Source organism: Eucyclogobius newberryi, unplaced genomic scaffold (assembly GCF_026437365.1).
Source record: "Eucyclogobius newberryi isolate DKJ021-1_F unplaced genomic scaffold, fEucNew1.0.hap1 SCAF_1, whole genome shotgun sequence".
NCBI lineage: Eukaryota > Metazoa > Chordata > Actinopteri > Gobiiformes > Gobiidae > Eucyclogobius > Eucyclogobius newberryi.
In genome coordinates, this window is record NW_027315723.1 from 53,725,479 (window position 1) to 53,743,128 (window position 17,650).

General features: G+C 44.2%; 1 protein-coding gene across 1 annotated transcript; it reads left to right on the forward strand.

Moving 5' to 3' along the window:
• The first annotated feature begins 1,032 nt into the window (after positions 1 to 1,032).
• Positions 1,033 to 11,552, forward strand: LOC140364268 (uncharacterized). Its single transcript, XM_072450365.1, has 9 exons — positions 1,033 to 1,199; positions 2,084 to 2,229; positions 2,312 to 2,393; positions 2,466 to 2,601; positions 4,693 to 4,895; positions 4,980 to 5,116; positions 5,196 to 5,337; positions 5,409 to 5,690; positions 6,189 to 11,552. The coding sequence occupies exons 1-9, from the start codon at positions 1,074 to 1,076 to the stop codon at positions 11,550 to 11,552; spliced, it is 6,618 nt and encodes a 2,205-aa protein (XP_072306466.1). The 5' UTR covers positions 1,033 to 1,073.
• Positions 11,553 to 17,650: the final 6,098 nt, after the last annotated feature.

Genomic DNA, 17,650 nt, shown 5'->3' on the forward strand with positions numbered 1-17,650 from the left:
GAGCTACGAGCAGGGCTGCAAACACAGTAGGGTTAGGGTTTGCAGCCGCAGCCACAGTCGCAGCCGGAGCCATGAGCAGGGCTGCAAACACAGTAGGTTTGGGTTTGCAGTCGCAGTCGGAGCTACGAGCAGGGCTGCACACACAGTAGGTTTGGATTTGCAGTCGCAGTCGGAGCTACGAGCAGGGCTGCACACACTGTAGCGTTAGGGTTTGCAGCCACAGTCGCAGCCGGAGCTACGAGCAGGGCTGCAAACACAGTAGGGTTAGGGTTTGCAGCCGCAGCCACAGTCGCAGCCGGAGCTATGAGCAGGGCTGCAAACACAGTAGGTTTGGGTTTGCAGCCGCAGCCGGAGCTACGAGCAGGGCTGCACACACAGTAGGGTTAGTGTTTGCAGCCGCAGTCGCAGCCGGAGCTACGAGCAGGGCTGCACACACAGTAGGGTTAGTGTTTGCAGTCGCAGCCGGAGCTACGAGCAGGGCTGCAAACACAGTAGGTTTGGGTTTGCAGTCGCAGCCGGAGCTACGAGCAGGGCTGCACACACAGTAGGGTTAGTGTTTGCAGCCGCAGTCGCAGTCGCAGCCGGAGCTACGAGCAGAGCTGCACACACAGTAGGTTTGCAGTCGCAGTCGCAGCCGGAGCTACGAGCAGGGCTGCACACACGGTAGCGTTAGGGTTTGCAGCCACAGTCGCAGCCGGAGCTACGAGCAGGGCTGCACACACAGTAGGTTTGCAGCCGCAGTCGCAGTCGCAGCCGGAGCTACGAGCAGGGCTGCACACACAGTAGGTTTGGGTTTGCAGCCGCAGCCGGAGCTACGAGCAGGGCTGCACACACAGTAGGTTTGCAGCCGCAGTCGCAGTCGCAGCCGGAGCTACGAGCAGGGCTGCACACACAGTAGGTTTGGGTTTGCAGTCGCAGTCGCAGCCGGAGCTACGAGCAGGGCTGCACACACAGTAGGTTTGGGTTTGCAGTCGCAGTCGCAGCCGGAGCTACGAGCAGGGCTGCACACACAGTAGGTTTGGGTTTGCAGTCGCAGTCGCAGCCGGAGCTACGAGCGGGGCTGCACACACAGTATGGCGGAGCAGGGCACTGGGTACGACCTGACCAGGCTCGAACAACAACTGCAGACTTTGCTCAGCCGATTCACGTACAAGGATTTACAAACCGATAGCAAACCTTTTTGTTCGAGATTTTGCAAGGTAAGAAGTATGGTTTTAGAGCCGTGACAGGCTGTGAGTGTTGTTAGCGACTCCCCTCCCCCAGAACGCACCAGAACGCACCAGAACGCTACTTGTAGCACTGAAGCTAACAAGTCCAGATAGTGTCGATGTATGTGCACAAACACAACAGGCCCGTGACTTTTACCAAATGGTGCTCACTTCTACACACGGTTGTAGCAGTGACTTGTAGTTAATACACTGTTTAAAGTGCCAAAAAGCTAACTACACGGCTAAGCTAGCTAGCTAACAATGCTATTGATCTGATTAGACCCAGCGAGCTGCAGTTTCACCCAAACTAATGGTATCACTGGCTCCTAATCAGTGCACACTTTGCATTGGCTTAATTATCCAATACATTTAGTTATTTTTAATCAAACGCTTTTGATAATGCTACTGTTTGGCTAACTGTCGAAGTTTATTTTGTGCTAAACGTAGTTCTTTTCTATACTAATCACCAAGTGTATTTAAGTATAAGTGCACGTTTCCAAATGTATTTAAATATAAGTGCACGTTTCCAAATGTATTTAAATATAAGTGCACTGGGATGAAACCTGCTGGAAATGTCCACTTTTAGCAGAGGTTCTGGTTCATAATGACGTGTGGGTTTCATGGATCGAAGTCCTTATAATAGTTCCATGTGATATGTGCTGTACATTGCATTGGTCACTTCTTATGGTATATTTATGTGACGGATTAAACGCATCTATTTTGAGTCCTGTCGACATGTTACAGGAAGCTTTTATCCAATATGTGCAGAGTGTGCACTCTTAGTGTTTGTGAAAGAGTGTGGCAGGTGAACATATGCACAGCCCCATCACGTTCTACATCTGTGTTTGTTTGTTTGTTTGTTTGTGCGTCTGCAGCTGGTGGAATATTACGTGTCACGCTGGAAGGTGCCACTGCCACAGCTCCGGATCCTGGAGAGGGCCTTCTGCTGCTTCACCCAGGCTTCAGTGTTCTTCACACTGAACTGTGATCATGTGCTCCGTACACTCAGCAGTCTTGCCTTGTGAGTAACACGTTTTCATGTACCTGATCATCGTGTTTGATGACTGACTGACGACATGAACACATATTTATGTCCTCTACAGAAGTATTTTTGAGTTGCTGCTTTTCTTTGACCAGAAGGACTTTTATCAAGACCCTTTACAAAAGATCACAGTTACATTCCAGGTAAACACATCAACGATCTTGACTAGACAAAGTACAAGAGAATTATTCACTTATTTTGTCTGTTCTATTCAGGAATGCTGCTCAGGCCTTTCCAAGTATCAGAATGTTCACTTGCTTCAGGTGGAGCGATTTCTCAAATCTGGTGGGCCTTGGGCAAACAAAACTTTACACGCCATTCTCAGTGAATCCTCTTTACCTCAGACAGAAGGTAAAGCTCGCCATTTTCTTCACTCAATACCAACGGTCATCCACCTTTTTCATCTGGCTGGATACTTTTAGCTGAGCAAAGCCCTAAGATCTTCCTCTCTTAGATTTATATTAGGATTTATTATTATTATTATTGTCAGTACCTCCAGAGAAATGGGTTAGGGTTAGACTATAGTCCACATAGACTATAAAAACATTTTCAGGCCGCCCAGGGAATCGCTGCATTGTTGACTTGTTGGTCAAATGAACAATGGATATTTTACACAAACCATTCTTGATCATAACATATTTTAGTGTCCCCCTTTCTCCATTTAAACCAACGGAAGTGTTGATAAGTGGGAAAAAGGAAAAAGTGGGCGAGGCGGAATAACAGAAACACGTATTATAGGCCTACACTTTAATAGCCTAATAATAACATTGCATTAAAATGTATAAACCTGTAATGTAAAATGGAGAAATGTGTTAGTTTTAAGAAATAATATGATACAGTTGCTTACTGTTGGTCATTTTGAAAGTACAATATAGTGGCCACAACTAAATAGGTTAATTAATAGAAGCTTATCATCTTCTCAGTTGTAGCGCTTCTAATTATTAAATCAGTTATTACCATGGTAACGCTCAAGGGAGGGGCGAATGTTCTCTGGCTGCTTGAAGCTAGTGTTGACCCCTGAGTGTAAGGATCTGGTCGTTCAGCACTTGTCCACAGTCATTTGTACACCAGAGAATAAACTTGATAGAAATAGGGCTTTGCTGCATCTGAGATCGACCAGGGTTAATCAAATCAAATCAAATCAATTTATTTTTGTAAGGCCCAAAATCACAACAACAGTTGCCTCTGAGGGCCACAGGGAGAAATGAATCAACAATGTCTGTGGTGGCGATGAAGTCAGACAATGTCTGTGGTGGCGAGGGACGATGTCCCAGGGTCCTCTGTCCTTAGACTCTTCTTCTCGGCCAGGAAAAACTACAAAAAAAAACCTCTTTGGGAAAAAAGCGTAGAAACCTGGAGGAGTTCCAGTGAAGGAGAGATCCGACTCTCACAGACGGACAGACGGACACGAGGAGACTGGAGCTGGACCCACTCTTCAGGCAGAAGAGGGACCGTCTGAGTCGAGCTGGAGCCACTCTTCAGGCAGAAGAGGGACCGTCTGAGTCGAGCTGGACCCACTCTTCAGGCAGAAGAGGGACCGTCGGAGGCGAGCTGGACCCACTCTTCAGGCAGATGAGGGACCGACTGAGGCGAACTGGAGCCACTCTTCAGGCAGATGAGGGACCGTCCACACAGGGCAGGGACCACTTCACCAGGAGAGGGGCATCTGGGTCCACAGGTCCTCAGGAGTGAGAGAAAGAAAAAGAAGGCGGTGAACAGTTTGCAAGTGGAATCAAAAAATAAATATTGTTTGATAGCATAAGTAGTCAGAAGAAGAAGAGGACAGTGCTCAAGCTGTCATACTTCCCCCAGCATAGTTACTCCTAGGGCAGCGTAGCTGAAGCTGTGGGTTTATCTTTCTGTTCCTAACTACTCTGACCATAAGCGATTTCGAAGAGGAACGTTTTAAGCCTGGACTTAAATGAAGAGACTGTGTCAGCAGATTTAACATGGGTCGGGAGCTGATTCCATAACACAGGGGCTTGGTAGCTAAACGCTCTACCTCCTACAGTACTTTTAGAGACTCTTGGCACCACCAGAAGGCCAGCATTCTGAGAGCGAAGAGCTCTGTTTGGATGATATGGTTCTATAGCATCTTTGAGGTAGGATGGGGCCATGTCATTTATGGCTTTGTAGATCAAGAGTAGAATTTTGAATTTGATTCTAGACTCGACGGGGAGCCAGTGAAGAGACTCCAGCACTGGCGTAATGTGCTCTCTTCTTTTTGTTCCTGTTAGTAATCTTGCTGCTGCATTTTGAACCAGTTGAAAGCTTTTTATGGAGCTTTTAGGACACGCTGCAAGCAGGGAGTTACAGGGTTAGGGTTGGGGTTGGGGTTGGGGTTAGGGTTGGCTGGTGACCGCTGCTCTCTACAGAGTGTAGCATTGTGCTGCATTTTTTTTTTCTGTTTTTGCATAACTTGTGATTTCTGGTTTCTCATAGTGGAGGAATGCATCAGCTCTGAGCCTCCAGTTTTCTTGGAGTTGCGGGTACGCTACCTTCTGTCCTGTCAGCGGCTTTCTGAGGCTCAGGCCCTGGCCAAGTGTTGTGCTCAGCATCCCTCTGTCGGGCAGCACTTGTTCTTTTACCAGGTCTACCTCACCGGGCTTTATAAAGCAGCACACCACGAGGGCCTACTAGAGGAGGTTAGTTTAATTTACCGATTTACCTTCACCTTTTGATCTTCCCCTATTCTGTGTTAAGTGCTGTACTTGTTCTTGGTTACTCAGCTTGCAGACTTCAGAGGGAAGGATGCAGTGCATTTCCTCTGTAGTTTGGAGAGTGAAGAAAAGGATGAGTTGCTACTGGGCTTCAGCAGAGCTTTTCTCTCTCTGCAGCTGCGCAGAGGAGACATGCACTTTTTGTGGTAAGACTATTTTTCACTTTAGTATTTTTAGGTATGGATTTTATTTTATGTTTTGGTTTTAAATGGTTTTATTTTTCAGTGACTTGGTTTCTATATGGGGCAGACTTCACAGTCGATTAAAAACATCAAAAGCAGTTCTACTTGAAGAGTGCGAACGGCTGATTTTATCTGCCGCCAATGTCAATGCTATTTTTCCATTCATTCGAGTCCTAATATATGAGGTGAGCTACTTTCAGAAAAAGTTTCTTATACATGTTTCAATGTTATACTTACTCTTCATGTCTTTTTCCAGTTGAGTGAAGATGGTGTACAGTTTTGTGTGGAGCTTTGTGCTAATGCACTGCGCTCTTGCCTTCCCTGTGATGTCATCACAAAGTCTCTGATTTACAAAACGATGGCAAGCCTCATGCCCCAGGACTTGGAAATCTGCAGAGCCTGTGCCCTTCTCGTGTTCTTTCTGGAGCGCTCTGTCGAGGCCTATAAGAGAGTATACATTCTATATATGCATCCTGATCAGGAATATTATGTGGACTGCTGCCCCATTGGAAATCGTGTTCGTTTTGAAACACTGCAGGTAAGTGTCTTTTCAAATGTAACACCCAGAGGCTCGTTTCATCAAACTTGTTTTGTAAAGCCAGACTTTCTGCCCGACTTGTCTCTTGACTGAGCATAAATACAGGAGTGTAGGCTTCATCCGTCACATCAATCTCATTCAGGACTTTCCCGGTCAGCCCAGTCTCACTTAATAAGACACGAGGAGCAAAGATGCTCCACATTAAAGACATACACTTGTGTTTGGTCTGACACAATCAAAGAAAAAAGAGAAGGAAGAGGAATTAATGAAAGTATAACGTACACAAAGTTCAGACTTTTAAGTCTGCTCCAGTCCAGTCTTAAGTTCCCAGTCTAAATGGCCTTAGCGACTAAGGGAGACTTGGCCTTTGGAAACCCAAATGACAACAAAGTCACACTTTTGAGTCTAGCTTAGAAAGTAAACCAGTTTTATGAAACAGCCTTCTGGTGTGGATATGTCGGTGTAGAAATTGATGATATTGTGTTTTGTTTTGCTTAGGCACTGAAGAAGGATTTATACTTTGACCCAGAGTTTTGGAACCTTATTGCTTTGAGAACTAACTGTTTGAAACTTATGAATGAAAAAGTGTTGAGTGCTGCTTTGGAAGAAATCATGGAAGAAAAATGGGTCCCCAACTACTGCCGCAAAGAGGCCATTTTATCATCAAGCAAATCGAAATGCACCAAGGAAAATGCTGGGGCCAAGAAAAAGAACAAACATAAAGGAGACCATCAACATCACAAGGGCACAAAATATAAAGATAAAGCACCTGCAAAGAAAGTTGGAAGACCACGAATAAATAAACACCTCCCTCTGAAAAAGAAAGGAAACCACGGTGCAAAGCAATGGAAGAACACGTCTTCTGAACCGATGCGACGCTCCTCGTTATGGCACCTGGACAGATCACACCACAACAGAGCTTTGGATTACAGGGAAAACAGACGCACCACAAGGCTTTCTGAAAGAACCCCAGCCAAACGTATGATCAGGACTCCCAAATGGCTTCTGGAAGACTCAGGAACTTTAGATAAGAATGCTCCTCTAGAGAGAAGGCCATATCTAAGTTTACCATACTTGCCTCTTAGAAAGAGGACTGTTGCAAGCAAAGACGACACAAAAGAGAAAGTGAAATCTGAAATAAACTTGGAAAATGAGAAGAAACGACCAAAAGAAGTGCCAGTTGATTCCCAGACTGCCTCCACTGCTCCACAGGTTGTTTTGGAGCTGTCAATGCCAGATAATGAACTTTTGGCTACATTTACAAATGAACCCTGCAACAGACACAGTGGACTGCCCCAAAGGTTGTTTTACAAGCCGACTCTCAAAGTCCCCTCTGAAACGTTGCCAGAGAGAGCCAGCTATAGAGATGAAGTGATACTCAAAGCACAAGACGCAGCCTCTTTCTTTCAAATGCTACATTGTTACGCCCCTAAACCAAAGGGGAAAAAGATTTGGACTAAAACTCAATGCTCGTCTTCAACTATAACATGCTCTTCAGGACAAATAGATGCTTCAAAGACGGTGCAGCTCAGTGATAAACCCACAGTGGAGATGAAAGTCACCATCTTGTCACAAAGGCCTCAAGTGACTGACGCTATTCTAAAGAGCTCGAGAGAAGAATGCGAGCTGCACGAAAAAACGTCTGTCACAAATGATGCAGAGGCAGCCAATGAACCCAAAGTCACTCGATCGGCCTCATTGGCAGCTGTTGTGGAGTCGGCTGAGGAGCTGGAAGTCAAAGTCGCCGCTCAGAAAAACAGGCACTCCCCAAGACTAGAGAAAACACACACTACAGAACATATTACAAGCACGACCTCCAAAATGCCTTCACCAGAGAAAACGAAAGATCAAATAATTAGTTCACTTCCTCCCATCTCTACCAATGAGGAGCCAGCGCATCAATCTTCTACTGTTACAAGTAATGTAACAGAAAATAGTCCAATAGGACCAAAAGACAAATCACCAGTGGAAGATGGCAGTATACCTGACTTGGAAGACAAAAATATTGACTCTCAAATAAGAATGGACAATACAAACAACTTGTCATGTTTAACATTAGAAACAGAGGTCAAAACTAAAATGGCCCAAAATCAGCAGGACCGTAAACATGCAGTGGAGGTTAACCGTGTGCCTACAGGGTCTAAAGATGTGGAGGATGATGTCAAGTCTTTGCCCAAGTCTGCTCTACCATTAAATTCAACTTTGGAATATGATGGTTGTGATCCAACAGAGCCAGAATGTGAAGAATCCAAACTGGAATTTTGTTGCCACTTCTGTCACAAAGAGATTAAAGGGCGTCTATTGGTAGCACATGCCATGTTTCACTATCGCAAAGACGAGTGCATGTTCTGCGGAGTGATCTTCAGAAGCAACCTCAAAGCAATGATCCACATGTCTAATCACCTGGAGAAGCTCAAGAAGCTCCAAAACCCAGCGGCCATCAAGTCCCCAGACAAATCCAGCACCAGAGATAAACATAAAACAGGGAAAGTTAAAACATCAGGCAAACTCAAAACTGTGTTAGAAGAAAAGGGACGAGGCAAGGAAAAGAAACCAACTCCGCCAGTCAGAAAATTAAGGTCTGGCTCCAAATTTAGACCTACTATGAAACAAGACAAAGACATTTCCAAGGACTTGAGGAGTAAAGCCGTATTAGCTAAAGTGAACGGTCATATTGGAACAAGGAAAGACAATGTCAGAAACAGTTTAATTACAAAAACAAGGCTACGACAAAGAAGTGGTGAAATGGATACAAATATTGAAAGTGATCACAGTCCGTGCGAGCCTCCTGAAGTTGAGAAAGAGGAACCATCGGTCAATTCTTGTGAACTAAAAGATAAAAGAAAATCTATACTAATCAAACAAGCCGAAAGCAACAAAAACATTGATTTTCAGGAGAAATTGTGCTGCCCAGTGGACGGATGCCAGTGGTTCACTGTTAAAAAACAAGTAGCGCTTTTTGTGTACCACGGACTGGAAGACCACTACTCTGACACAAGTCCTCTGGAGTTAGCTTTTTCCATGACCAACAACAAGTGTAGCATTTGTAAACGAGTATTGTACAGCTTTGAGCACTTCCAGCATCATGTAGAAAGACACAGATTTGTTCCAAGACATCCTTGTCCTCATAAAGGGTGCACTGCCAGGTTTAAAACTACAATTGAGATGAGACGACATGCTAGAAAGCACAGCCCGCTGCAGGCCATGTGCTGCCTCCCTGGCTGCCCCAAGCTCTTCATTTGTCTATGGCAACTCATCCTGCACGAGAAGGACCACTACTCCAAAAGGTCCACAGCCCCGAGGCATGACGAGCCAGAGAAGACGCAGGCAAAGCAAGACAAAAAGGAAGATCAAACTATAAAGAACAAGTCAAATAAAAAGGTTTCTTCCATTTCCATCTACAAATCACATTCTAATGACACAAATAAGACAAAATATTTCACAGGTCCAAAAAAGAAGTTCTCTGCACAGTCTGCTGTAGCTACAAGGCTTTTGCAAAGGTTTAGAAACAGGCAATTTGCCAAGAACAACCTGGCACAGCAAGTAACTCACAAAATGGTGACTTCTGTTGGAAAACCAAAAAACAAATTGAGGCACTCATTACAAAAGAAGGGAAACAAATCAAAAGAAGGCTTAAGTAGTAAAGTGCTTCCTCAAAGACAAGCAAAGAACTCTCAAAACAATCATGACAAAAGCGTTGAGTCAGAAAAAGAATCAAGAGCTTCAATAGTCCATCAAAGAAAAGAAGAGAAGAATAATACAGATGGAATCCAAACTAGACCAGAGGGAAAAGTGAAAGACCCCCAGAAGGTCGCTGGGATCAGCTCAACAAGGAAGCCTGAAAAAAGAAAAACAAGTTTACCAAACTCAGAAAAGACTAAATCTGCCGCAAATGCTGAGAATCTGGCAGTATCTGTGACTAGTCATGTCACAGAGGAAAATGCAAATATGCTTCAAACAAACCTGATTGACAGTATGGCACCGGTCAGGGATACTCGGTCCTCGAAGGACACATCAGACGAGCTGGAGCAGACGACATGTTCTGAGGAGACTCTGAGCATCATGGCAAACTCCACGAGGGAAGAACCCACATTAGTTCAGCATGTAGAAGTGGAAAATTTGACTACAGAATCCTCTGAAAAACAAATGTCATTCAGAGCTGAAAAATGTGAGCCAGAAGCAGCAGCTGAGATAGAACATTTAGAGCTAGAGAAGAACTCTTCAGAAACCATCGCTCTAAACCACACTACCATTGTAAATGCAGATATTTTAAATGAAGTAGTGCTCGAAAAGGTTACTGAAGATGAGATTTCCAACATGGCAGCCACAGTTTTCTCTTCAATTCCCCCCAGTAATCCCCCTGTAGAACCAAATGTAGCTCCTCCACAAAATGCTGCTGAATCAAGAGTTGGAACCACAGAGCCACCAGATCTCACAACTGTCCAACCTAAAGCAGAATTTATGCAAGATTTAAATAAAGAGAATGTACCAAAAAAAAGAGCAGATGCTTCCATGGGTAAAACCAATGACACTGCATTTGAAAGCATGACTGAAATGAAAACGCATGAGAAGATTACGACAGATTTAATGCTGGACAAGATGGAAAGTACACATTTGGCTGCGAGTGACCAGCATGTCCCATCTTCTGCCCTCACCTCCAAAACTGAACAGTGCAAAGGTCCAGAGTCCACAACAGCTGAAGGGGACTCCATGGAGATCTTTGAGACGTCTGTGGGGGTTGAAAAGAGAAACAGGCCAAAATTGGGCAACAAAAATGACATTTTATCTGCACTTAAAACTTTGGTCAAATCAAAAAAGGACAAAATTGAGAATGAGTGTAAAGACGGTGCTTCAAAAAGGAAAAAGGAAGTTGTTAATGCAGCAGTCTCTATAAAGGTCAAATCTGAAACTCCAACCATTGAGGTCGCGTCAGCATCGGCTGTACCAACTTCCACTAGTGAAGGAAAGACCGTACCTAACCCTAACCCAAGTGCAGACTCAGCATCCACCCTCAACGTGAACAGAACACCAACAGAGAAGGGCAAAGGGGTCAAAAGGAGAAGGACAAATATAGTGGATGTCAAAGTGAAATCCCGTTCAACAAACAAAGGTGTTAAAAAGAAATCCAAAATTGAGAAGAAAACTAAAAATACAATAAAAAATGACAAGCAACAATCAACAGCTCAGCAAATAGTGACAAAAACATCCACTTATCCTGAAGTGTCCAGCTCCAGTGAAGTCAACGGTGAGCCTAACCCTACTGAAGCCTACAGTAGTACAGAGGAGGCGGCCAATTCTAAGAGCAAATATGTTGATAGAGATGTTAAACCTAAAGTCCCAAAGAAAGAAAAAGATGAAACCTGCTTAAAAGACCAGACTATATATGACTTTGTTGTGCCAGTGGAGGAGGAAAGTCCATTGGCCACATTTGAAAAAGCTTTGAGCGAATACAAGAAGAAACCGTACATGCGTCTGCCAGCAACCGCTTACCTGGAAGAGAAGTTCACCGTCATGCCCAAGCGCCGAAAGGATATGTCAATGTTCTTTGGGTCGTCTCGGAAAGTCCAAAAGAGCCCCGAGGCCACAGCGCAGGTCCTCCTGCAACGACAACGATGTGCCAACTGCTTCACCACCTTCAGCAGCGACCACGAGCTGCAGTGGCATCTCCAGCAGAAGTGCTCCAACCTCTTTGGCTTTGACTCAGACGAGGAAGGTGAGAACCCACAGGTCTACAGGGGCCAAAGGGGACCGCAGAGGGGCCAAAGAGGGCCAGGACCAAAGAGGACCGCAGATGGGCCAAAGGGGACCGCAGAGGGGCCAAAGGGGACACAGAGTGGCCAAAGGGGGCCGCAGAGGGGCTAAAGGGGACCGCAGAGGGGCCGAAGGGGATCGCAGAGGGGTCAAAGGGGGGCCGCAGGGGGGTCGCAGAGGGGCCGAAGGGGACCGCAGAGGGGCCGCAGAGAGGCCAAAGGGGACCGCAGAGGGGCCAAAGGGGGCCGCAGAGGGGTCAAAGGGGGGCCGCAGAGGGGCCAAAGGAAGGGGACTGCAGAGGGTCCAAAGGGGGCCGCAGAGGGGCCAAAGGGCGGTCAAAGGGGGCCGCAGAGGGGCCGCAGAGAGGCCAAAGGGGGGCCGCAGAGGGGTCAAAGGGGGGCCGCAGAGGGGTCAAAGGGGGGCCGCAGAGGGGCCAAAGGAAGGGGACTGCAGAGGGCCCAAAGGGGGCCGCAGAGGGGCCAAAGGAAGGGGACTGCAGAGGGCCCAAAGAGGGCCGCAGAGGGGCCAAAGGGCGGTCAAAGGGGGCCGCAGAGGGGCCAAAGGGGGCCGCAGAGGGGCCAAAAGGGCTTTAAAGGGAGCAAAGATAAGATAAGCCTTTTTTAGTCCACACAATGGGGACATTTCGGTGTTGCAACGCAGGTAAGTACAGAAGTAAAAGAACAGATAACTTATAAAAAACACTTAATAGAAAAACTCTTGTAAACAAAACTCCTATAGACAAAAAACCCTTATATTCTTAATAAGGAATAGAAAAAAAAACTAAAATAAGAAAAATAATGATAATAGTGGCAAAAGTAAAGTTATATGGATGGAGAATATTGCACCAGAACCATTAGACCAATTTCGTTTGAAGAAAAAGCATCACTTTGTGTATGAAAATGTCTGGTTTGGTCAAACACAAAAGAACATCATCTGCAGCAGCTTTATGTTCCGTCCCATCAATTGTAACACTGTGAATTGTTTTGGATCGTTAAATAAATTGGGCCAATGGTTCCAAATACAAAGCAAACAGGAGAAGGGACCAGGCAGAGCCCTGTCTGACCCCTCTTTCCATAGTCAGTGGACCTGTCACATGACCATTGATTTTAATTCTTGATGTTGGACCATCGTAAAGAGCCCCAATATTTTCTATAATTAAATTGTCGATTTGAAAGTTTTTAATTTCAGCATTTTACATGAATATGGCCAGCTGACAGTATCAAAACCCTTCAATGCATCCAAACGAATTATTACGACTTTGTTTTGTCTCATTATGTGTAAGGATGGTCTTATGTCGTCTTGTGTTTTATCGTTTTTTAATTAATCCTATTTGATCTTTGTGGATTCAGTTTGGGAGGATTTGTTCCATTCTTTTGGACATAATTGAGGTGAATAAACGATAGTCCACTTTGAGAATAGAAATAGTCTTTATGAGGCACAGTCCGGTCGCTCCTTCCCTTCTTTTGGTCTCAGGGACATGATGGACTCTTTCACACGAGGAGGGGAGTTATCTTCAGTGCCAGTTAAAAGTTGATAAAAGTAAAGGAGTAAGTGTCTTTAAAGCTTTTTACCACTCTGAGGTGTGTCTTTAGAGCTTTATACCGCTCTTAGGTGTGTCTTTAGAGCTTTACACACTCTGAGGTGTGTCTTTAGAGCTTTATACACTGAGATGTGTCTTTAGAGCTTTATACCGCTCTTAGGTGTGTCTTTAGAGCTTTACACACTCTGAGGTGTGTCTTTAGAGCTTTATACACTGAGGTGTGTCTTTAGAGCTTTACACACTCTGAGGTGTGTCTTTAGAGCTTTATACCGCTCTTAGGTGTGTCTTTAGAGCTTTATACCGCTCTTAGGTGTGTCTTTAGAGCTTTATACACTCTGAGGTGTGTCTTTAGAGCTTTACACACTCTGAGGTGTGTCTTTAGAGCTTTATACCGCTCTTAGGTGTGTCTTTAGAGCTTTATACACTCTGAGGTGTGTCTTTAGAGCTTTACACACTCTGAGGTGTGTCTTTAGAGCTTTATACCGCTCTTAGGTGTGTCTTTAGAGCTTTATACCGCTCTTAGGTGTGTCTTTAGAGCTTTATACACTCTGAGGTGTGTCTTTAGAGCTTTACACACTCTGAGGTGTGTCTTTAGAGCTTTATACCGCTCTTAGGTGTGTCTTTAGAGCTTTATACCGCTCTTAGGTGTGTCTTTAGAGCTTTATACACTCTGAGGTGTGTCTTTAGAGCTTTATACCGCTCTTAGGTGTGTCTTTAGAGCTTTATACCGCTCTTAGGTGTGTCTTTAGAGCTTTATACACTCTGAGGTGTGTCTTTAGAGCATTATACACTCTGAGGTGTGTCTTTAGAGCTTTATACCGCTCCGAGGTGCGTCTTCAGAGCTTTATAACACTCTCAGGTTGTCTTTAGAGCTTTATACAACTCTGAAGTGTGTCTTTAGAGCTTTATACACTCTGAGGTGTGTCTTTAGAGCTTTATACACTCTTAGGTGTGTCTTTAGAGCTTTATACCGCTCTTAGGTGTGTCTTTAGAGCTTTATACACTGAGGTGTGTCTTGTGGATTAGACGTGTTACTAACCTTAACATTATAATATGTACATTAATGTCACATTCATGTGCAAAGATGTAAATAGAGTGTTTTACCATTATTATTAGTATTATTTTGTCTTGCGCTGTTTTTATTTTCTTCTATCTTTATTTTCCCTCCATTCTTTATTTACTAATGAAAGGTTTTGTTTATAAGAGTTTTGTTTATAAGAGTTTTATTCATAAGAGTTAGATCTGTCCTTTTCCTCTGTTTACACAACAGAAATGTCCCATGTGAGGACAATAAAGGATTATTTTATCTGAAGATAAGATAAGATAATCCTTTAACATGTGGTTGTTGCAGTAGAAACAGGAGGAAAAGGACAAATTATAGGAAGTTTCAAAAACACTCTTAATAGAAAAACTCATATGAACAAAACAAAAAACTCTTAACAAAACTCCTCTCATATCTTAACAGGGAATGGAGGGGGGGAAATAAAATAAAATAGATAAATAAAAATAAAAAGATAAAGATAAAAATAAGATTATAATAATAAAATAATGATAGTAGAATAAAATAAAGTAAAAATAGCTAGCACAAGACTAGGTAATACTATTAGCAGGTAGTAAACAGAATAAAAACAAAATAGAACACTCTTATTTACAGGTATTGCACATGGTTACATCAGTATTGCACAAGGTTACATCAGTATTGCACATGGTTACATCAGTATTGCACATGGTTACATCAGTATTGCACATGGTTACATCAGTATTGCACATGGTTACATCAGTATTGCACATGGTTACATCAGTATTGCACATGGTTACATCAGTATTGCACATGGTTACATCAGTATTGCACATGGTTACATCAGTATTGCACAAGGTTACATCAGTATTGCACATGGTTACATCAGTATTGCACATGGTTACATCAGTATTGCACATGGTTACATCAGTATTGCACATGGTTACATCAGTATTGCACAAGGTTACATCAGTATTGCACATGTTCAGGGCAGTGTTTGTTATAAAGTCTGACAGCAGCAGAAGGAAAGACTGAAACGTCTCCTTCACACAGCAAGAGTATTTATATACATAAATAACATAATTAGAACAACTTTAGAGGGAATAATTTAAATTCTGTCCATCGTAATTCTTATATTTTCTCCACAATGTTTGGTCACTGGGATAGGCTCCAGTCACCCGCGACCCCGAAAGGGAACAAGCGGTAGAAAATGGATGGATGGATGGATGTTTGGTTCATAATGTGACATTTGCAGGAGAAGATTGAGTCATTTAAACATAATAACCTTCAAGTGTTACATTTTAATGTTTGTTTTCTTCAGGAGCCACTTGAGCATCAGGAAGATGCAGAAGAACATTCTGGAACACTTCCTTTTTGAGCTCTTCCTCTGGAGAATGTTGCTGAATGTGTCTTTAGACCCGAAGCTGCAGCTGAGACGATGTGGACGATGTGGACGATGTGTGAGACCTCTGACCATGTCCAGGTCCAGCAGTGCTGAAGTGCCTGCTCTGGACACACCTCTGTCCAGCAGCTTCACAAGGACTCTACATGAAGTGTGGCTTTAAAACTGGACTCAAGCTGTGAGACTCTGACCGCTCCTGTCACTGACCGCTCCTGTCACTGACCGCTCCTGTCACTGACCGCTCCTGTCACTGACCGCTCCTGTCACTGACCGCTCCTGTCAGTGGGATTTATATTTTTGCATCTTTAAGCCATAAATTATTCTATTTTTGCTTTTTTGCACTTGTTCTGTTCTCGCGTTCAACATCTCGCCTTTTCTGCCTTTTCTGCCTCTTCTGCCTCTTCTGCATGCTCATGTCACGTCATGCTCATGTCACGTCATGCTCATGTCACGTCATGCTCATGTCACGTCATGCTCATGTCACGTCATGCTCATGTCACGTCATGCTCACGTCACGTCATGCTCATGTCACGTCATGCTCATGTCACGTCATGCTCATGTCACGTCATGCTCATGTCACGTCATGCTCATGTCACGTCATGCTCACGTCACGTCATGCTCACGTCACGTCATGCTCATGTCACGTCATGCTCATGTCACGTCATGCTCATGTCACGTCATGCTCACGTCACGTCATGCTCACGTCACGTCATGCTCACGTCATGCTCACATCACTTCATGCTCATGTCACGTCATGCTCATGTCACGTCATGCTCATGTCATGTCATGCTCACGTCATGTCATGCTCATGTCATGCTCATGTCACGTCATGTCATGCTCATGTCACGTCATGCTCATGTCATGCTCATGTCATGCTCATGTCATGCTCATGTCACGTCATGTCACGTCATGTCATGCTCATGTCACGTCATGGTCATGTCATGCTCATGTCATGCTCATGTCACGTCATGCTCATGTCATGCTCATGTCACGTCATGTCATGCTCATGTCACGTCATGCTCATGTCATGCTCATGTCACGTCACGTCATGCTCATGTCATGCTCATGTCACGTCATGCTCATGTCATGCTCATGCTCATGTCACGTCATGCTCATGTCATGCTCATGTCACGTCATGTCATGCTCATGTCATGCTCATGTCACGTCACGTCATGCTCATGTCACGTCATGTCATGCTCATGTCATGCTCATGTCACGTCATGCTCATGTCATGCTCATGTCACGTCACGTCATGCTCATGTCATGTCACGTCATGCTCATGTCATGCTCATGTCACGTCATGCTCATGTCATGCTCATGTCACGTCATGCTCATGTCATGCTCATGTCACGTCACGTCATGCTCATGTCATGTCACGTCATGCTCATGTCATGCTCATGTCACGTCATGCTCATGTCATGCTCATGTCACGTCATGCTCATGTCATGCTCATGTCATGCTCATGTCATGTTATTTAAACTAAGCGGGACCTTCACACGGCTCCAGATGCTTCATCTTATTGAAGGTTTCACATGTAAATGTTTAATCTTGTCATTTAGAGCCATGTTTGGGTTCCTTTAGCTCCTGATGTCCAGCAGGGGGCAGACTTCACATTCTCTTGTCCAAAGCATAAAAGTCACTGCTGTTTGTTTTATATCAGGTACATTTATGATCTAGCTGTAATGTATTTATTACTGTAACATTGATCTTTTTTGCTTTTCTTTGGCAATAACCAACTCTCCATGTTCTTTGCTCCATAATCTGCTTTTATAAGACTCGTAAACTCGTCCACATTTGATCTGACGTGTCCAGATCACTGCGTCTAGTGATTTACTGACATGGCCGTCATAAGGCGCTATATTTTATAAGTATTTCTGGGAAGCCGCATCTGGTGGGCCAGCAAGTTGTATTTATTTTCTATCTTTTGTAAATATTTGAAGAGTTTTAATAGCTTGCACTGTCACGGGTGTCGGCATGGGTTTTATATTTTGGTCTTAAAATCTGCAAATAAAACCTCTTACACAAACATTGTTTTAATTCTAACTAGTCACAGCAAAGTAAATTCATGTTTATCTTAATTGAACTTTACCCTCGTCTCCTTGCATATAGTGTTAATAATATAATGATGATTTGCAGTAGCAGAATCCCCAGGTGCACTCTTCAAACCTTGGTATTTGCGGCGCTGCCTGAGGCGGAGCACGTCCAAACCCAGTGAAAGACGCTGCACGTCGTGGTGAAGGTGGAAAACA

Bases quoted from the DNA above. Each gene is read 5' to 3' on its own strand.
- LOC140364268 (XM_072450365.1), top strand. From the start codon at position 1,074: ATGGCGGAGCAGGGCACTGGGTACGACCTGACCAGGCTCGAACAACAA. The intron at 1,200-2,083 runs GTAAGAAGTATG...GTGCGTCTGCAG, and splicing joins TTTGTTCGAGATTTTGCAAG to CTGGTGGAATATTACGTGTC. The intron at 2,394-2,465 runs GTAAACACATCA...TGTTCTATTCAG, and splicing joins AGATCACAGTTACATTCCAG to GAATGCTGCTCAGGCCTTTC.